Source organism: Malus sylvestris, chromosome 17, assembly GCF_916048215.2.
Source record: "Malus sylvestris chromosome 17, drMalSylv7.2, whole genome shotgun sequence".
NCBI classification, from domain to species: Eukaryota; Viridiplantae; Streptophyta; class Magnoliopsida; order Rosales; family Rosaceae; genus Malus; species Malus sylvestris.
In genome coordinates, this window is record NC_062276.1 from 6896496 (window position 1) to 6915976 (window position 19481).

The 19481-nt window shown below is 39.9% G+C and overlaps 3 protein-coding genes and 2 pseudogenes across 6 annotated transcripts in view; 4 read left to right on the forward strand and 1 right to left on the reverse strand.

The window, feature by feature from the left end:
* Positions 1–252: 252 nt before the first annotated feature.
* On the forward strand, positions 253–11981 carry LOC126610113 (pentatricopeptide repeat-containing protein At1g73710-like). 3 transcript variants are annotated; one of them, XM_050278090.1, is made up of 3 exons: positions 2061–2436; positions 2545–2732; positions 11629–11981. In XM_050278090.1, the coding sequence occupies exons 1-3, from the start codon at positions 2061–2063 to the stop codon at positions 11863–11865; spliced, it is 801 nt and encodes a 266-aa protein (XP_050134047.1). In that variant the 3' UTR covers positions 11866–11981. The 3 variants fall into 3 exon arrangements, with proteins under 3 accessions (XP_050134048.1, XP_050134047.1, XP_050134046.1); XM_050278091.1 differs by lacking the exons at positions 2061–2436; positions 2545–2732 and adding an exon at positions 253–464; XM_050278089.1 differs by having other exon boundaries at positions 2061–2732.
* On the forward strand, positions 374–2048 carry LOC126611722 (pentatricopeptide repeat-containing protein At1g73710-like). The gene is made up of 2 exons (XM_050280102.1): positions 374–1214; positions 1282–2048. Exons 1-2 carry the CDS (start codon positions 374–376, stop codon positions 2046–2048), a joined length of 1608 nt encoding a protein of 535 aa, XP_050136059.1.
* LOC126610106 (uncharacterized) overlaps positions 2743–19481 on the forward strand; it is an 86531-nt gene continuing 69792 nt past the window's right edge. The window contains exons 1-2 of one of the 2 annotated variants that reach the window (XM_050278083.1): positions 2743–5122; positions 9518–10874. In XM_050278083.1, the coding sequence (XP_050134040.1) occupies positions 2746–4323 (1578 nt within the window). In that variant the 5' untranslated portion in view covers positions 2743–2745 and the 3' untranslated portion in view covers positions 4324–5122; positions 9518–10874. Of the gene's footprint in view, positions 6997–9517; positions 10875–19481 lie in introns of those variants that run through there. The other variant, XM_050278082.1, reaches the window with a different exon arrangement.
* Positions 13129–15045, forward strand: LOC126610109 (uncharacterized; annotated as a pseudogene).
* LOC126611723 (uncharacterized) lies at positions 15077–19300 on the reverse strand (annotated as a pseudogene).

The following is a 19481-nucleotide window of genomic DNA, read 5'->3' on the forward strand; positions in this document are numbered from 1 at the left end:
GTGACATAAAGTTCGTGATATAAAATAAATGTACTTACATTTTAGTTTCAAATGCTTCTTGACAATCAAAAGCGCTTCAGACTCTAACTGAAAAGAAAACAAAAAAACTTATAAGTGTTTCTACTTCATAAAAGTACTTCTGGAAGAAGCAGATGACAAATGCATTTTAAGAAAGCACTTTTTTTAAGCTGCAATTGAAAATTCAATATAAAGTTTCAAAATATCTGGTCGGTTTTGGCCCTGAGGCTCATCTTGGTCCTACACGTGAGGAACAACTTCCAGGGGCTGCAGCAGGAAAACCCCTAATAAAACCCTCTGAGCTGGAAAAACCGGCGAGCCCCCACCGCCGAAGAGTCCGAGTAGAAAGCAGGCAATGATGCTTCACAGCCAGAGTTACAGCTCCATGGAATTAGGGCAAGAAAGTTTCCAGAGCTCAATTCACCGTCGCCGCACTTTTTCACCAAGTAAGCTTCGAAACCCCCATCAATGTCCTTTCAGAGCTAGGGCTTTTCTAGAATTTAACTTACCCAATTCTCCGAATTTCGAAAAGATTGTGAATTCACGAGCTCAGATACAGAATTTGAGAGGTTCTAGGGTTTTTGTAGGGTTTAAGATTCAGTGTCATTCGAAATCTTCGGTTTTGCCCACGAAAGTTTCTTCGATTAACGGTAAGAAGAAGGGGTATGGAGGCGTGTTGTCTTCGATTTTGCGGTCTATAGAGTCCGAAAATGATGTTGAAAAGACCCTTAATTCGTTAGGTGAAAATTTGAATCCGAAAGAACAGACTGTTATTCTCAAGGAACAAAAAAGCTGGGAAAGGGTTCTGCGTGTTTTCGAGTGGTTCAAGGCACAGAAGGAGTATGTTCCTAATGTAATACACTATAATGTGGTGCTTCGGAAATTGGGTAGGGCTCAGAAGTGGGATGAATTGAGGCTTTGTTGGATTGAAATGGCGAAAAGGGGCGTTCTGCCAACAAACAACACGTATGCAATGCTCGTTGATGTGTATGGGAAAGCCGGCCATGTGAAGGAAGCGCTTTTGTGGATTAAGCACATGAAACTGAGGGGAATGTTTCCGGATGATGTTACAATGAATACAGTTATTCGGGCCTTGAAGCATGCAGGAGAGTTTGATAGGGCTGATAAGTTTTATAAGGATTGGTGCACCGGGAAGATTGAGCTCGATGAACTAGATTTGAATTCAATGGGTGACTGTGAATAGTTATGGCTCAGAGCCTATTAGTTTTAAGCATTTCTTGTCCACTGAACTTTTCAAGACAGGTGGGAGAATTCCCACATCAAAGGTTACGACCTCATTGGATACACAAAACTCTGTTCAAAAACCACGACAGGCATCTACATATAATGCTTTGATTGATTTGTACGGGAAGGCAGGGCGTCTGGATGATGCAGCTAATGTGTTTGGAGAAATGATGAAATCTGGGGTCCCAATGGATGTCTTAACTTTCAACACTATGATCTTTACTTGTGGAAGTAATGGGCATTTGTCGGAAGCAGAAACTTTGCTTAGCAAGATGGAAGAAAGGGGAATTTCTCCTGACACAAGAACTTGTAACATTTTTCTATCTCTGTATGCTGATATGGGGAACATTGATGCTGCTCTGAACTGTTATAGGAAGATCAGAGAGGTGGGTCTTTCCCCGGATGTTGTCTCTCACAGGACTATTCTTCACATGTTATGTGAGAGAAACATGGTCCGAGAAGTGGAGACTGTGATTCAGGATATGGAGAAATCTGGTGTGCGTGTCAATGAGCATTCTGTTCCTGGTGTCATCAAGATGTATATTGCTGAAGGAAAGCTTGATCGGGCTAAGTTGTTTTACAAGAAATGCCAGTTGAATGGTGAGTTATCATCAAAGACATGTGCAGCAATTATAGATGCTTATGCTGAAAAGGGATTTTGGACTAAAGCTGAGGCGGTATTCTATAGGAAGAAAGACTTGGTAAGACAAAAGAAGGATGTTATGGAGTATAATGTCATGATCAAAGCTTCTGGTAAGGCAAAGCTTTATGATAAAGCTTTTTAACTCTTCAAGGGCATGATAAATCATGGGACTTGGCCCGATAACTGCACATATAATTCTCTCATTCAAATGTTCTCAGGAGGTGATTTAGTGGACCAGGCAAGGGATGTTTTAACTGAAATGCGGGAAATGGGTTTTAAGCCACACTCTCTAGCCTTCTCTGCTCTTATTGGATGCTGTGCTCGCCTTGGCCAGCTTTCTGATGCAATTGATGTGTACCAAGACTTGGTCAATTCGGGAGTAAAACCAAATGAATTTGTATATGGTTCTTTGATCAACGGATTTGTAGAAAATGGCAGAGTTGAAGAAGCATTGAAGTATTTTCGTCACATGGAAGAATCTGGGATTTCTGCAAATCAAATAGTTCTTTCATCCCTCCTAAAGGCATATGGTAAGGTGGACTCCCTTGACGGAGCGAAAGTACTCTATGAGAGAATGAAAGATCTAGAGGGTGCCCGAGATATTGTTGCATCTAACAGCATGATTGATCTTTATGCAGACCGTGGGATGGTGTCTGAAGCCGAATTGATTTTTGAAAAACTGAGAGCCAAGGGTTGGGCAAATGAGATAACATATGCGACCATGATATATCTTTACAAGAGTATGGGCATGCTTGATGAAGCCATTGATATAGCAGAGGAAATGAAACTGTCAGGTCTGGTGAGGGACTGCGGTTCATTTAACAAGGTAATGTCATGTTATGCCATTAACATTCCATCGGCACCCGGGTGCAGTGTTAAATGAGCAAGGGGGCCATAGAAACTTCTTTTCGAACGACTCCACTCAAAGTTGTTTGGGAGCATATGCTCCTATCAACTTTACACAGGACACACAAAAGAAGTACTTTGATCTTATTAGACGGGGGAAGGTGAAGAAGCTAGGACAGAAGGGTAGAGTTCAAGAGAGTAGAATGCGTTTAGGAACGTGGAATATAGGAACCTTAACGGGAAAATCTATGGAAGTAGTGGAAGTTATGGTGAGGAGAAGGATAAATATTATGTGCCTACAAGAAACTAAGTGGGTTGGTCTTAAGGCAAAGGATTTAGAAAACTCAGGGTTTAAACTTTGGTATTCGGGCACAAATAGAACGAGAAACGGTGTTGGCATCATCGTGGACAAGACCTTGACACAAGATGTTGTAGATGTCAAGAGGGTAGGAGATAGAATCATGGCAATCAAGATTGTAATAAGACAAGAACTCATCAATGTGATTAGTGCGTACGCACCTCAAGTAGGGTTGGATACGAGTTCGAAGGAGAAATTTTGGGAAGACCTTGGAGACTTGGTGCAAGGAATTGCTCAGACGGAGAAGTTATTTATAAGAGGAGATTTAAATGGACACGTGTGTAGGGAGACAGGCAACTATGGAGGTTTTCATGGTGGCCATGGTTTTGGGGAGAGAAACGAAGATGGGGAAGCTATCTTGGATTTTGCAATGGCATGTGATCTCTTCTTAGCCAACACCTTCTTTAAGAAGAGAGAAGAACATGTGATCACCTACAAGAGTGGGTCGTCAAAAACACAAATAGATTTTCTTCTAATGAGGAAAGGGGATCGTATAACTTGTAAGGATTGCAAAGTTATACCGGGAGAGAGCTTGGCTAATCAACATCGTTTGTTGGTGATGGATGTACATATCAAAAGAGTGAGAAAAAATAACAAGACTTGGAAGTGCCCAAGGACTAGATGGTGGAATCTAAAAAGAGAAAAACAAGCAATTTTCAAAGAGAAAGTAATCACCCAATGTGTGTGGGATAGAGAGGGGGAAGCTAGTGAAGGGTGGGATTCCATGGCTAGTTGTATCCGAAAAGTAGCAAAAGAGGCATTAGGAGAGTCCAAGGGTTTTGCTCCACACCAAAAGGAATCTTGGCGGTGGAATGAGGAGGTACAAACAAAGGTGAAGGCTAAGAAGGAATGTTGTAAAATCTTATACAAGGATAAGACCGATGAAAATGGTGAAAGGTATAGAAGAGCGAAGCAAGAGGCGAAGAAAGCTGTGAGAGAAGCTAACTTAGCGGCTTATGACGATATGTATAAGCGACTAGATACCAAAGAAGGAGAGTTGGATATCTATAAACTAGCTAGAGCAAGGGAAAAGAAGACAAGGGACCTAAACGAAGTGAGGTGCATCAAGGATGAGGATGGAAAGGTTCTTGCTACAGAGAACGTGGTCAAAGACAGATGGAGAGGTTATTTTCATAATCTTTTCAATGAAGGACATGAAAGGAGTACTTTTTTAGGAAAGTTGAGTAACTCAGAAGAGTGTAGAAACTACTAATTTTATCGTCGAATTAGGAAGGAAGAAATGGTTGTAGCTTTGAAGAATATGAAGCATAGAAAAGCAGTGGGCCCAGACGATATACCGATCGAAGTGTGGAAAGTCTTGGGAGAGACAGGTATAGTATGGCTCACTGACCTTTTCAATAGGATTTTGAAAACGAAAAAGATGCCAAATGAGTGGCGAAAGAGCACTTTGGTGCCTATCTACAAGAATAAGGGCGACGTACAAAATTGCATGAACTATAGAGGTATTAAGCTAATGAGTCATACAAAGAAGCTCTGGGAAAGAGTCATTGAGCATAGATTGAGGCAAGAGACACGGGTTTCGGACAACCAATTCGGGTTCATGCCAGGGCGCTCAACCATGGAGGCAATCTATCTCTTACGAAGATTGATGGAAAGATATATAGATGGGAAAAAAGATTTACACATGGTCTTTATAGATTTGGAAAAAGCGTATGATAGGGTCCCAAGAGACATTCTTTGGAGGATTTTAGAGAAGAAAGAAGTACGAGTAGCATATATCCAAGTTATAAAGGATATGTATGAAGGAGCAAAGACTACCGTAAGAACTCATGAAGGACAAACCGAAAGCTTCCCCATAATTGTAGGATTACATCAAAACTCATCCTTAAGTCCTTACCTTTTTGCGTTGGTAATGGATGAGTTAACAAGACATATTCAAGATGATATTCCTTGGTGTATGCTTTTCGCAGACGATATAGTGTTGATAGATGAAACTCAGGAAGGGGTAAATGCGAAGCTTAACCTTTGGAGAGAAGTGTTGGAATCTAAAGGTCTTCGCCTAAGCCGATCAAAGACAGAATATATGGAGTGTAATTTCAGTGCAAATAGAGGCCAAAATGAGTTAGGGGTGAGGATCGAAGATCAGGAAATACCAAAGAGCGACCGTTTTCGCTACCTAGGATCTATGTTGCAAAAGAACGGAGAATTATATGGAGATCTCAACCATAGAATACAAATTGGATAGATGAAGTGGAATAGTGCATCTGGCGTGTTGTGTGACCACCGTATGCTACTGAAGCTCAAGAGAAAATTTTATAGGAATACAATAAGGTCGGTGATGCTGTATGGCACATAATGTTGGGCGGTGAAACATCAACACGTACACAAAATGGGTGTAGCGGAGATGAGGATGCTTCGTTGGATGTGTGGGCACACGAGAAATGATAAGATTAGGAATGAGGATATCCAAGGTAAAGTAAGAGTAGTCGAAATTGTAGGAAAGCTGAGAGAAAATCGGTTACGGTGGTTTGGACATGTGCAAAGAAGGCCTACTGACGCTCCGGTTAGAAGATGTGACTACGGGATAGAGGTTCATGGCCGAAGGGGTAGATGAAGACATAGGAAAACTTTGGAAGATAGATGAAAACATAGGAAAACTTTGGAAGATACTCTAAGAAAAGATTTAGATTACATGGATCTAACGGAGGACATGACACATAACCGAGTACAATGGCGTTCTAAGATTCATATAGCCGACCCCACTCAGTGACTTGGATTTTTCAAGTCTCAAACCAAGAAGTTTTCCTCACTCGAGAAATTAAGGGAATACTACCTCAACCTACATGCTCCACTCACAAAGCTTCAACATACAAGCTTCAACAAAAGGAAAATTCAAAGAACTTAGTGAAGAAGGCTTTGGTGTATTTAACACAATACGTTGAAATGAAGTAAAATTTATTTATTGATATCTCCGATAAGTTACAAATATGTACATATACATGAGTCAAAATAAACAAACAAGAGGGAGCATTCACAAAAGTTGCTTAGGAGAAGTCTCAGCAGTCGGTAGAGCCCCAGAAAGAGAAGGCACCGGAGGAGGATCATTTGGAGCCTCAGTACTGGACAGAACCTTAGAATGAGGAGGCATCGGAAGTTGATCATTTGGAGCTTCATTACGCGGTACAGCCCCAGAAGACGAAGGCAATAAATGCCTTTGGAACAAACCCACAAACCTCTGATGATCAAGTAAAATCTGACCATCAGATTCCTTCATCTAGTCAAGCTTCATCTTCATGTTTGTAGCATAGTCATGTGCGAGCCGGTGTAACTGTTTATTCTCATGCTTGAGCCCTCTAATATCCTGTTTGAGACTCATCACTTCAGCCGCCAATGATTCAATTTAGCGGGTTCGAGCAAATAGGCGTTGGGCCATATTAGACACAGAACCTGCACACTGAACACTGAGAGCCAGATAATCCTTAACAGCCAACTCATCAGATCGTTTGGAAAGTAGTCTGTTATCTTTGGGAGTGAGAAGGTTCCTGGCCACCACCGCAGCGGTTATATCATTCTTCATCATGGAATCCTCAACGGTAAGAGGACCAGTAGTGGATAAGAAGGATGTGCACCATATGTTGTCTGGAGAAGGCATGGCTGCCTCTTCAACAAGGTTCAAGTCAAAACGACGGTCGGAGGGGCCAGACATTTTCAAAGGTGTTGAAGAGAGAAGAGGTTGGACAAATCAAGATCTTAGAAGTGTAAGAAAGGAGCTTCTACTAGTGGAGATTCAAGTGTGCTTTGGAACTTAATGCCAGCCTCTATAAAAATCTGCACTCGACGGAGCTTCAGAAATCGAAGAGGCGTTTGCTTTCTCAAAAGTTGGGTTACTCAGAGACCACGAGGGCCGATCTCAGAAATCGAAGAGGTGTTTGCTTTCTCAAAAGCTGGGCTGCTCAAAGACCACGAAGGCCGATATCAGAAATCGAAGAGGCGCTTGCTTTCTCAAAAGCTGGGCTGCTCAGAGACCACGAGGGCCAATCTCAGAAATCGAAAAGGCACCTGCTTTTTCAGCCTTATCAGCACCTGTCACATGCACACTCAGCTTTGCGGAAATTACGGGCATTCTGTCGAAGATTTCTGGTGAAGTAGAAAGCACGTGAATCTTACTGTTCAATCATCCACTTTCCACACGCAACATCAGCTCATGGGTACCACAGATAACTTTGCCAAAGATCTCTGACAAAGTTTAGACACGTGAAGCTAGTAGCTCCCACTACATCGCTATGACCAAGAAGGGTAAAAGAATAGCAAAGAAACAGCACTAACAAAGTTTAGACACATAAATTTGGAAGGTCTAGCTACCATATTATTACCCATAAGGGTAAAGGAACAGCACCACTGCTGGATAATTGGAAAGTCCCTGTGTGTCAACCTCTGTGCTCCGTGGCAAGGTAGACTAGCAAACATGCCCAACCTTTACTCACATTCGAGAAAACACTCCCAACAAGATAGCTTGCTCCAAAATCGAAGAGGCACCGCCCTCCGAATCTCGAGAGCCAGACTCCCAACATGATTACTTTCTCAAAAATCGAAGAGACACCGCTCTCCGAATCTCGAGAGCTAGACTCCCAGCAGAATTGCTTTCTCAAAAATCGAAGAGGCACCGTTCTCCGAATTTCGAGAGCCAGATCCCCGACAAGATTGCTTGTTCGAAAATCGAAGAGGCACCGCTTTCTTAACTTCGAGAGCCAGATCTTATTGGATAAAGTTTGTCTGTAATCTTCACAAGCAACATCAGTTTTCCAGATACCACAGACCATTTTTTCAAAGTGCTCTGACAGAGTTAAAACACGTGAAGCTGGCAGCTCCCACTACCGTGCTATGACCAAGCAGGATAAAGGAATAGCATTACTATTTGTTGTTAGGGAGACTCCTATATATGTCGACCTCCATCCTCAACGGACAGGCAGACTTGCAAAAATGCTCAACCATTCCTCATATCTGAAAGGGCACTCCTAATGAAGCCTCTCGAAATACTCAGCTTTCTTTCCCCCCGATAATACCTCTGCAAACAAGCTACACCAGAGTAAGAATATCTCATATCATCAGGGTTAAAAGCAAGAGTATCCCATATTATTCTTTTGGCCTTGTTCTTACCTGCAAGACAATGAGACAGAGAGCAATCAGTTAGCACTTGGAATCAAGCTTTCAGTCAGGAACTGACTGCCTGGAACCCTTTACCTGATTACTTACCTGATATTGCTCTCGAGTACTCATATTCAACATCTTATGCTTCCAGAGAAGATACCACATCTGCCTGAGGAACAGATAGGGCAAGTGAGAAGGATACAAGGAAGCATGTGGAGACAAGCGTAACAGAACACGTGCCAATACATCCACTACTTTGTCAACAACAAAAGTATCCCATATCAGCAGGGTCGAACGTAGTCTAGATTTGATGGACTTGTTTTGACCCTCAAATTCTTTAGTCGGCCTTATACTCTGGAGGAAACCAGAAAACCCTCCAGCCCAGTTCAAGAATAAGCCTGTGGAAAGTTACTTCTTCAAAAGCAAAAGTATCTCATATCATATCTTTTCATTTTTCTTCTCTTTATCCTTCATGCTACCTGCAAGATAGGGAGAATGAACAATCAGCCGGAACTCGAAATCAAACTTCTGATCTGGGACTGATTGCTTGGAGCTCTGATTGCTTACCTTGTCTATCATCTCTTTCAGCAGATCCCCTAGCTCGGCGACTTGGGGGACTCCTACTACATGGTTTGTATCGCGCTTGACCAAGCCTGAAACTACAAGTAAGCTTCAAGTGAAATTGATACATTACCTTGTGCATCTCCACCAGTTAAATATATCACCCCTGGATGGAGGAAGAGTACTTCCAGAGAAGATGCCACATCTACCTATGAGACAGATAAGGCAAGTGAAGACGATACCACACTTCGGTACTTAGAAGTTTCGTGATTACGAGATAATTCTCCCACAATATTTCCTAATGTCATTTGTACTAAATCATTCACTTGTACTCACTAAAAGAGAGCTTGAACCTATGTACTTGTGTAAACCCTTCACAATTAATGAGAACTCCTCTACTTCGTGGACGTAGCCAATCCGGGTGAACCACGTACATCTTGCGTTTGCTTTCCTGTCTCTATCCATTTACATACTTATCCACACTAATGACCGAAGCAATCTAGCGAAGATCACAAACTTAATACTTTCTGTTGTACCAAAGTCTTCACTGATTTTGTGCATCAACAATCCTTAAGTCCTTACCTTTTTGCGTTGGTAATGGATGAGTTAACATGGACATATTCAAGATGATATTCCTTGGTGTATGCTTTTCGCAAACGATATAATGTTGATAGATGAAACTCAGGAAGGGGTAAATGCGAAGCTTAACCTTTGGAGAGAAGTGTTAGAATCTAAAGGTCTTCGCCTAAGCCGATCAAAGACAGAATATATGGAGTACAAGTTCAGTGTAAATGGAGGCCAAAATGAGTTAGGGGTGAGAATCGGAGATCAGGAAATACCAAAGAACGACCGTTTTCGCTACCTAGGATCTATCTTGCAAAAGAACGGAGATTTAGATGAAGATCTCAACCATAAAATACAAGCTGGATGGATGAAGTGGAAGAGTGCATCCGACATATTATGTGACCGTCATAGGCCACTGAAGCTCAAGGGAAAATTTTATAGGACAACAATAAGGCCGGCGATGTTGTATGGCACAGAATGTTGCTCGGTGAAGCATCAACACGTACACAAAATGGGTGTAACGGAGATGAGGATGCTTCGTTGGATGTGTGGGCACACGAGAAAGGATAAGATTAGGAATGAGGATATCCGAGGTAAAGTAAGAGTAGCCGAAATTGAAGGAAATATGAGAGAAAATCGGTTACGGTGGTTTGGACATGTGCAAAAAGGCCTACTGACGCTACGGTTCGAAGATGTAACTACGAGAGTACTTGGATCTAACGGAGGACATGACACAAAACCGAGCGCAATGGCGTTCTAGGATTCATATAGCCGACCCTACTTAGTGGGAAAATGCTTTGTTGTTGTTGTATTCATAATATTGAAAAAAAGTGTTTCAGTTGAAGCAGTGACGCAGTTAGAGTCATCCTACCATGAAGGGAAACCTTACTCTAGGCAAGCTGTCATCACCATTGTATTCTCTATGGTGGGTATGCATGCTTTGGTGTTCGAGTCCTGTGAGAAATTCACAAAAGCTAATGTAAAGCTCGATTCTTTTCTCTATAACATCGCGATATATGCTTATGGGGCTGCTGGGGAGATCGACAAGGCTCTGAACATGTTCATGAGAATGCAAGATGAAGACCTGGAGCCAGACGTTGTAACATATATTAACCTAGTACGTTGCTATGTAAAAAATGGTATGGTCGAAGGTGTGAAGCGAATATACAGCCGGTTGAAATACGGAGAGATAGAGCCAAATCATTCCTTGTACAAAGTTGTTATGGATGCCTATACAGATGCCAACAGGCATGACCTTGCCAAACTGGTTAGCCAAGAGATGAGATATGAGTTCTACTCAGAACAAAAGACTGGTTCCGAAACTAAAGACGAGTCCGATTAGGCTACTTAAAATCTTAAGGATGTGTAATTGTTTAAACGTATAAACTCCCTGTGTTGTTACACTGTACAGAAACAGATTTGTTCATGCATCTAATATCGTATTGTATAAATGTACCGGATTTGACAAAACATGTATTGTATTTCCCATCTGTGTTGTTACACCGTACAGAAACACATTTGTTACTGCAATTTTGTTTTCCAATATAGTAGGGCAAAAAGGGAACCATTCAAATTTCTTTTCCCCTAAACAACAAGGTGTGTACAAGTCAATTTTCCCTTCCAATTTTCTCAGCAGCCAAACAAAAGTTAAAGCTCCCTTATTTTTCCTCTATCAACTGTATTTCCATTTTTTTTTCCACTTGGATGATGGATGGCCGTTGGATTTTCAAAGATTTGACTATAAAACTCAGCCAACTGAAGCCCATACCAAATAAACTTCGATACCTCCTACCTGCCACCCACATTCCCCATCTGGAGAATTATTTTATTCTGACCGGAATACGGGTGATACACCACATACTTTTATATAAGTAGTGAAAATTTTTATTTTTTAAGTTATTAATTTTTTAACACACATATTCTACAATTTTCATAGTAACACGTGATATATCACCTCGTATTTTGATCACACTAAAGAATCTCTTCACCATCTGACCCCATATTAATCACCACAGCATTCTGAAACCACCATCTCCCACCATGTGTACGGCCATGATCTCATGCTCCCATCACTAAATTCCCCAGCCAGCTGGCAAAAATGTACTGGCCTTGTTGCATGAGCCTTGATGCCCTAAACCTCAAACTCATCCAACGGTCAGAAACAGCAATGGCAACAAAACTTGCTCGATCTATAACTTGTCTCACGCGCATATAAGCAAAATTTTCATTTCTTATTTTTCAGCTTCCAAAATCAACATCTCACATTTTTTGGTTCTCTCTTCAGAAGTCAATTAAAAGCCGAAACCGGAACAGAATGGTGGTGTTTTGTTTTCTGGTGGATCAGAAGAGGCAAGTGCAGGGGAGCAAGCCGGTGGCGGGAATATGCTCGCGGTGCGGCGGAGGAGCGAGCGTGGCGGACATGAAGACCGCTACAAGATTTTGTTACGTCCTGTTTTATTGGAAATCTTGGAGGGCCATAATATGTACTTTCTGTGGAGATGTGCTTCGTTCTTATCGATAAATTATTGGCTAATTTGCATGTTTCTTCTAACAAAAGGGTGATTTGTTAATTTGCATGTATAGCTAGCTAGCTAGGCCTTTAGTAGTTTAATTTAATGAGTATTTGATTTCGGTATCTTTTACTTTGTGTTATTCATATTTCTCAGTTCAGTCATCGTCACTCCAATCCGACGCACCAAATGCCGCTTAAACTTGTTGCTTTTAGACACAATTTTACATACGTTTAGCACACTGCATCAAAGTCTAACACAAGCTAATGACTATGGGCACATTTGAATGTGCTTTAAAAATGGCTAAAAGTACTTTTAGAGAAAATATTTTTGGGTTCCAAAAGCACTTTAAGTGCATTCTGCAAGAAGCATCAATTATGTGCTTCTTCCAGTTATTGCGATGTGTATACTTCTTGCGATGTGTATACCTCTGCAACAAAGTATTTCATCAGCAAACTAATAAGAGAGGCAACAAAGTATGTCATCGGCAAAGTGATAATAACTGTACGTGATAAGAACAAACTTATCAAATTCCCAAGACAATCCTAACCTATTTTGTCAGTTCACATCCACCAATTGCTCATGATCTCCCTCCCATATTCTTCCTAATCCTATTTTGTCAGTTCACGTCCCCCAATTGTCAGTTCACATCCCCCAATTCCTCATGATCTCCCTCCCATAATATTTCTATTCTTATTTTGTTGGTTCACATCCCCTAATTACTCATGATCTCCCTCCCACATTCTTCGCTCTCAGCGCGCCATCCAATTTCACTTTCGTAAGAATTCCTATTTATCATGTAACAACTTGGCGGGGTCTTTCCCGCTCAAAAACAATTTTGACGATCCTAAATCCCTAAGTTTATATATTAGGGTTCTTACACTCTTAACTGACTCTCATCCACATCTCTACTTCAATCAGCTCTCTCGCATCTCTCGCTCTTATGATCATCTCCATAATTTTGCAGAAGCAGCAACCATAAGCAACCAAGCAACCAGGCTTAATGGTAAGGATATAACCAAACTATTTAATATATTGCTTAATTATAGTTTGGTTCAAGACCTTTAGGCTACCCTTACTTTTTGTTCTGATTTTTTCTTGGTTAGGGCATGTTATTGTTCGACTCTTGTAACTTGGGGTGCACTACAAATTGAAGTAAAGTTTTTTATTTGGATTTTTTATGCGTCAATGTCTTTGATTTTTATTATTACCAATGAATTGCAATGCACTGCATATGTGTATTTACATTTAACTTAAACTTTTTTTTTTTGTAGATGCCAATGATTAGCCAAAAAAGGAAACAACCTCTTATGTCAACAGGAATCTTGCCTCTACCATCCCAGTCACGGTTTACATCTGCTATCGGAGCTGCTCCTCTTACTTTTCGTCAAGAAAGGAATAAGCCTGATATTTTGAGGCAAACTTATCTTTCTCGCACACAATCTCATTTTATAGGTGGTACGACCGGGAGTGATGCTGCTCAGTTAGAGCAAAAAAACATTGATCATTCATGACCTTGGCGGGGAAACACCGTACCTTCTTCACCCTGTACTTGTTCCCAAACCATAAGTGGTGTGAGCGGGACCAATCTTCCTCGCACCCAATCCCAACCCGTAATTGGTACTAGGGAAACTTCTTATCAACATTGAGACACAGTAGGATCCCAGCTTGATGATACTCATAATGATTTACCTACTGAAGCACGTACTAGAAAGATGAGTGAAGTTCGTCGTTGACATGGGAGTAAGAAATTAAAAAAACTAATGTTATATACCATGATGAACAATGTCATTACGTTACACCAATTACCATTGCATATTAATGCATTTTTGCTTTTCCATTGTATGTGTTAATGGTTTTGTACAAAACTTACCAGATGAAAGACCAGTGCGCAGGGTATGTCGGTTGGTTAAAACCAATCGTATTGTTCGTATTATGTAAGCAAAGATCAAGGTCGTTATAGACCCAGTGCACATGCGAGCAACTAATAAAGTTGTTCATAGATTGTTGGCATATGATACGAGGGCTATTGTTCACTAACACTGCCTAATGAACATGATATATTAGAAAAGAATGTCTGACGAGTCAAAGTCAAACCTCATCTCGGAGATCACTGTGAGTAGAATCATTAATTTAAGACATATACTTTGTAATAATCTCTATAATGACTTGAATTTTACTTTAGAAACATAATGTATTTTGTTTTAGTTTTGGTTTAAATTTATTGGAATAAAATCACAACTGTTTTTAATTATCTCAGGTGAACTTTGACTTGGACACCAATATTAAAGGATATTATGATTATGTTGATATACTCATGTCTAGATGATACAAGGAGTTCAAGTATGAGTTACATGCATACTTTTTAGAGTGGGCATCGGCTGAGGAGGCATTGGCCAATCCTCCGATAGAGATGAACTTAAGACTTGGGGAACCTGGACAGTAGGAGTTTTTATGCGAACATTTTCAGTTAGAGAAGTTTCTGGTATTGTTTTAGTTGATTCATGCATGCATTTAGTCTTAATTTTTTTTGTTAGGTATATGGCACTAGCTAAGAAACTGTTGTTGTGTTGTGAAATATAGAAACAATCAAAGGCTAACAAAAAAAATCGAGCCCAAAAGAAGTATGAGCATCACGCTGGTTCACGCCTACTTGCCTACATAGTGGAAGAGTGTACACAGATTAAGCAATGAATGTTTTAATGCTATGTTTGTAGCAAATTAGAATTTGGTGTATACATTTTGGGTTTGAGGGATAAGGACTTTTGACCAAATATAAGGTTTTGTTATTTAAGAATCTAGTTGCTAGCATGATCCATTTTTATGGCTACTTAATTTCTGCCATTTATATTTGACCTTATATATTGATAATTACAATCTTTGAACCTAAAATAATAAATGGCAGGCGGGTTCCCAATTCCCTGAGATTGCTTATGCCGGGAAGAACAAAAACTGGACCAATTAGACTGCCAAGTCCAAATTTGTAAGTCTAAAATTGTATATTGTTTTAGTTTTGCATAATAAAAGAAGCTATAAATTCTGGATGAAGTTCTAATCTATGTTTTTTATTTGAAAAAATAAAGGATGAGATGGTTGCTAGGAAAGAGGATTATCTTAATGAATTAGCAAAGGATTATCCGGAGTATACTCCATTGAATGAGATAGTAGTACCTGATCAAGATGTTGGCCTTCATATAGGATTATCCGGAGGATACTCCATTGATCAAGTACTGCTATCTCATTCAATGGAGTATCCTCCGGATAATCCTTTGCTAATTCATTAAGATAATCCTCTTTCCTAGTAACCATCTCATCCTTTTTTTTTCAAATAAAAAACATAGATTACAACTTTGTCCAGAATTTATAGCTTCTTTTATTATGCAAAACTAAAACAATATACAATTTTAGACTTACAAATTTGGACTTGGTAGTCTCATTGGTCCAGTTTTTGTTCTTCCCGGCATAAGCAATCTCAAAGGTATCAATCTCAGGGAATTGGGAACCCGCTTGCCATTTATTAGTTTAGGTTCCAAGGTAGTAGTTATCAATATATAAGATCAACTATAAATGGCAGAAATTAAGTAGCCATAAAAATGGATCATGTTAGCAACTAGATTCTTAAATAACAAAACCTTATATTTAGTCAAAAGTCCTTATCCCTCAAACCTAAAACGTATACGCCAAATTCTAATTTGCTACAAACATAGCATTAAAACATTCATTGCTTAACTTGTGTACACTCCTCCACTATGTAGGCAAGTAGGCGTGAACCAGCGTGATGCTCATACTTCTTTTGGGCTCGATTTTTTTTGTTAACCTCTGTTTCTATATTTCACAACACAATAACAGTTTCTTAGCTAGTGACATATACTTCACAAAAAATTAAGAATAAATGCATGCATGAATTAACTAAAACTATACCAGAAACTTTTCTAACTGAAAATGTTCGCATAAAAACTCCCATTGTCTAGGTTCCTCGGTCTTGAGTCCATCTCTATCGGAGGATTGGCCAATGCCTCCTCAGCCGATGCCCACTCTAAAAAGTATGCATGTAACTTATACTTGAACTCCTTGTATCATCTAGACATGAGTCTATCAACATAATCATAATGTTCTTTAATATTGGTGTCCAAGTCGAAGTTCACTTGAGATAATTAAAAATGAGTTATGATTTTATTCCAATAAATTCAAAACAAAACTAAAACAAAATACATTATGTTTCTAAAGTAAAATTCAAGTCATTATAAAGATTATTACAAAGTATATGTCTTAAATTAATGGTTCTACTCACAGTGATCTTCGAGATAAGGTCTGACTTCGACTCGTCAGACATTCTTTTCCAATATGTCGTGTTCAATTGGGCAGTGTTGGCGAACAATAGCCGGCGTATTATGTGCCAACACGCTATGAACAACTTTATCAGTTGGTCGCCTAGCATTGGGTCTATAACAACCTTGATCTTTGCTTGCGTAATACAAACAATACGATTGGTTTTAACCAACCGACGTGCCCCACGCACTGGTATTTCATTTGGTAAGTTTGGTATAGAACCATTAACACCTACGATGGAAAAGCAAAAATGAATTAATATGTAATGATAATTGGTGTAACGTACATTGTTCATCATGGTATATAACATTAGTTTTTTTAATTTCTTACTCCCGTGTCGATGATGAACTGCACTCCTCTTTCTAGTAGGTGCTTTAGTAGGTAAATCATTATGAGTATCATCAAGCTGGGATTTTCCTACGTCTCAATGTTGATAAGAAGTTTCCCTAGTACCAATTATGGGTTGGGATTGAGTGCGATGAAGAGAGGTCCCACTTGCACCACTGATGGTCTGGGAACAGGTATAGGGCCAAAAAGGTATGGTGTTTTCCCGCCAAGGTCATGAAGGATCAATGTTTCTTGGCTCTAACTGAGGAGCATTGTCACAGCCAATCCCAAAATTTCATTTATCGTGGATGTGAATTGACGGAATTGCCCTTGAAGGTTGCTAAGGTATGTGTGACATGTTTATTTGAATAATGCATACCTTCCTAAATTCTTGGACAAAAAATAAGTTGGATTAAATTGTATGCATTTGTGTGGTTAGGGTCTTAGGAGGACCACACATCACCTAAAGTACTTCTCTCTCTTCCGTGGACTTCCTCTCTCTCTCCCCTCTCGGTTTCTTCTTCTTGTGCATTGTGCACGTACGGACAAAGATGGAACTTGCTCATTCTTCACAGATCGAGACTGAAAATGTAAGTTCTAGAATCCTTGCAAGCTTGTGAGTTTGTTGGTACCATTTTTGGAACTTAGAACCTTCGAAATCATCCCCTAACCCCGAAAATATGCACTGTTCATGCACACGTTATATTGAACGTTTCAGGAGGTTACAAGTTTGTAGGAAGCTTTGGGACACTCCTACGAAGCTCGGAGAAGAAGAATCGAAGGAATTGGACGTAAGGATCCCTAGTTTTTCTAATCCCCGAATTGGTCACTATTCATGAACTTTTAAACCCTTAAGTTTTTGTGAATTTTAGGACCATAGCAAGCTTTAGGAGGTTCCCACGAAGCTCAGGGGCATTCGTTTAAAGGTTTTGGACGTCGGGATCACAAGGTTCGAAGGTGGCCGGTTTTGGTAGAAATTTTCCGATGAGTTTTCGAAGGATTTGGAAGTTTTAAAAGGTATAGCCTTCTTCCTCTCATGATTTTTGACATTTTGGTGAAAGTTTCGTGGAAAATGGTGAAAAATCGAGCGAGAAAAGGGCATTTACAGGTTACCCAGTTTTCCAGCAACGGCAAGATTAACGAGCGTGGGGGCGCGAAGCACCATGCCTTTCCCGGCGCATGGGGGCCCGTGCGGCGTTGAAAAATTATTCTAAAAATATCTCGACGTCCATGACGTCGAGTAAGTCACTGTGGTATATTCATATACCTAAATTGAGCATCGTATGAGAAGTTATTACGTATTGTTGGTTATGTGCTTTTAAATAACGTTTTTATAGTTATTTCGCATATAGGTGAGACCTATCCCGAGGACGAGCGCATTCAAGGGCGTCATGGGGGTTACGACCCTTTAACATACCAGTGAGTGGGCAGTTATTTTCTGTATATACCTATATACTACTGATTTTTCCTAGAAATTGAATTTAAATGATAGTATGTTTTAAAATGCCATGCATATATATTATATGAAATATATGAACTAGTATTTGATGCATATATGTTAAATGGTGTTGTGGACGCACATGTGAGTATCAGGTGAGTTTTATGTTGTTCATGTGATTTATTGTTTGATGTGATTTATGTTGAGAGCTCATAACCTGCACCCCCGGTGTTAGTGCTTATATTATTCACCCCGTACCACACGCTCACCTTGGATCCAAGTAGGTGCATGTCGTACAGACCATTATAGGTGGTTCCAACATGTCGTACAAACCATTAGAGGTGGTTCCGACATGTCGTACAGATCATTAGAGGTGGTTCTGACTTGTAGGTGACTTTAGATTATTATACAGCTGTTGATGAGAGAAGCACTAGAGCGTATTCTTACACCATTCTTGTCATACAGACTACTTCAGATAGTTCCGACTTATATGCAGAGTAATGCCGTACAGGTCACAGTTGGTGACTCCGGCTGGATTGGATATTGAGCTATAGAATTAGCCGTACAGGACAACTGCAGAGTCTCCGGTTGATTCCTTATTTCACCTGTTATATTGATGCATCCTTATTATGTTTTGAAGCATAGCATGGCATATTTCATGAAAAGTGTTAAAGACTTGTGATTTGAGTTAATTGTTGTTATATATGGTTATATATGTATTATTTTTCTGGGAAAGTATATAGGTTTTACAGCGAGGGGTTAGAAGTGTTATTAAATGAAATATTTTCGAAAAGCTTTGTTTTACTGACCTACTTAATCTTGTTTTGCGCCCCTTCAGGTTTTAATTAGCAGTGTTGGTGGCTCACGAGGATTCCCACAACGTTCTGACAGACTACTTAAATGTAGAACTCACCTTCGGGTGTTGTAATTTAGTAATGGTCCTACTTGACTGCACCTAGTACTTATGCTCTGATTATGTGTGTTTCACACTTAAACTCACTCTAGCATGTTAGTTGGATATTATTGCTAGTAGTTGGTTTTTATTCCTTCGTATTTCTTTTACCCTTTTTGCTTCTGTGTCACATTTTTTGTTACGTCACGTCCACGTGACGGCCAGCACGCCCTGATTTTTGGGTCGGGGTGTGTCAAGCATCACTCCCAGTTGCACCACCCATAGAATGAGATTGTGTGTGAGAAAGATAAGTCTACCTCAAAATATTAGGCATGTTCCTCTCTTGACGAAAAGTAGGAGGAGCAGCTCTAATAACAGATGTAGACCGTGACTAGGATGGCAGAGGTGGGATTCTTGTTGACACAAGAGGTCATTTCCATTTTTGGCTAATCATTGGCATCTACCAAAAAAAAAAAAAAAACGAAGTTTAAGTTAAACGTAAATACATATATGCAGCATTGGAATTCATTGGTAAGAATAAAAATCAAAGACATTGACGCATAAAAAAATCCAAATAAAAAACTTTACTTCAATTTGTAGTGCACCTTAAATTACAAGAGCCGACAATAACATGTCTTGAC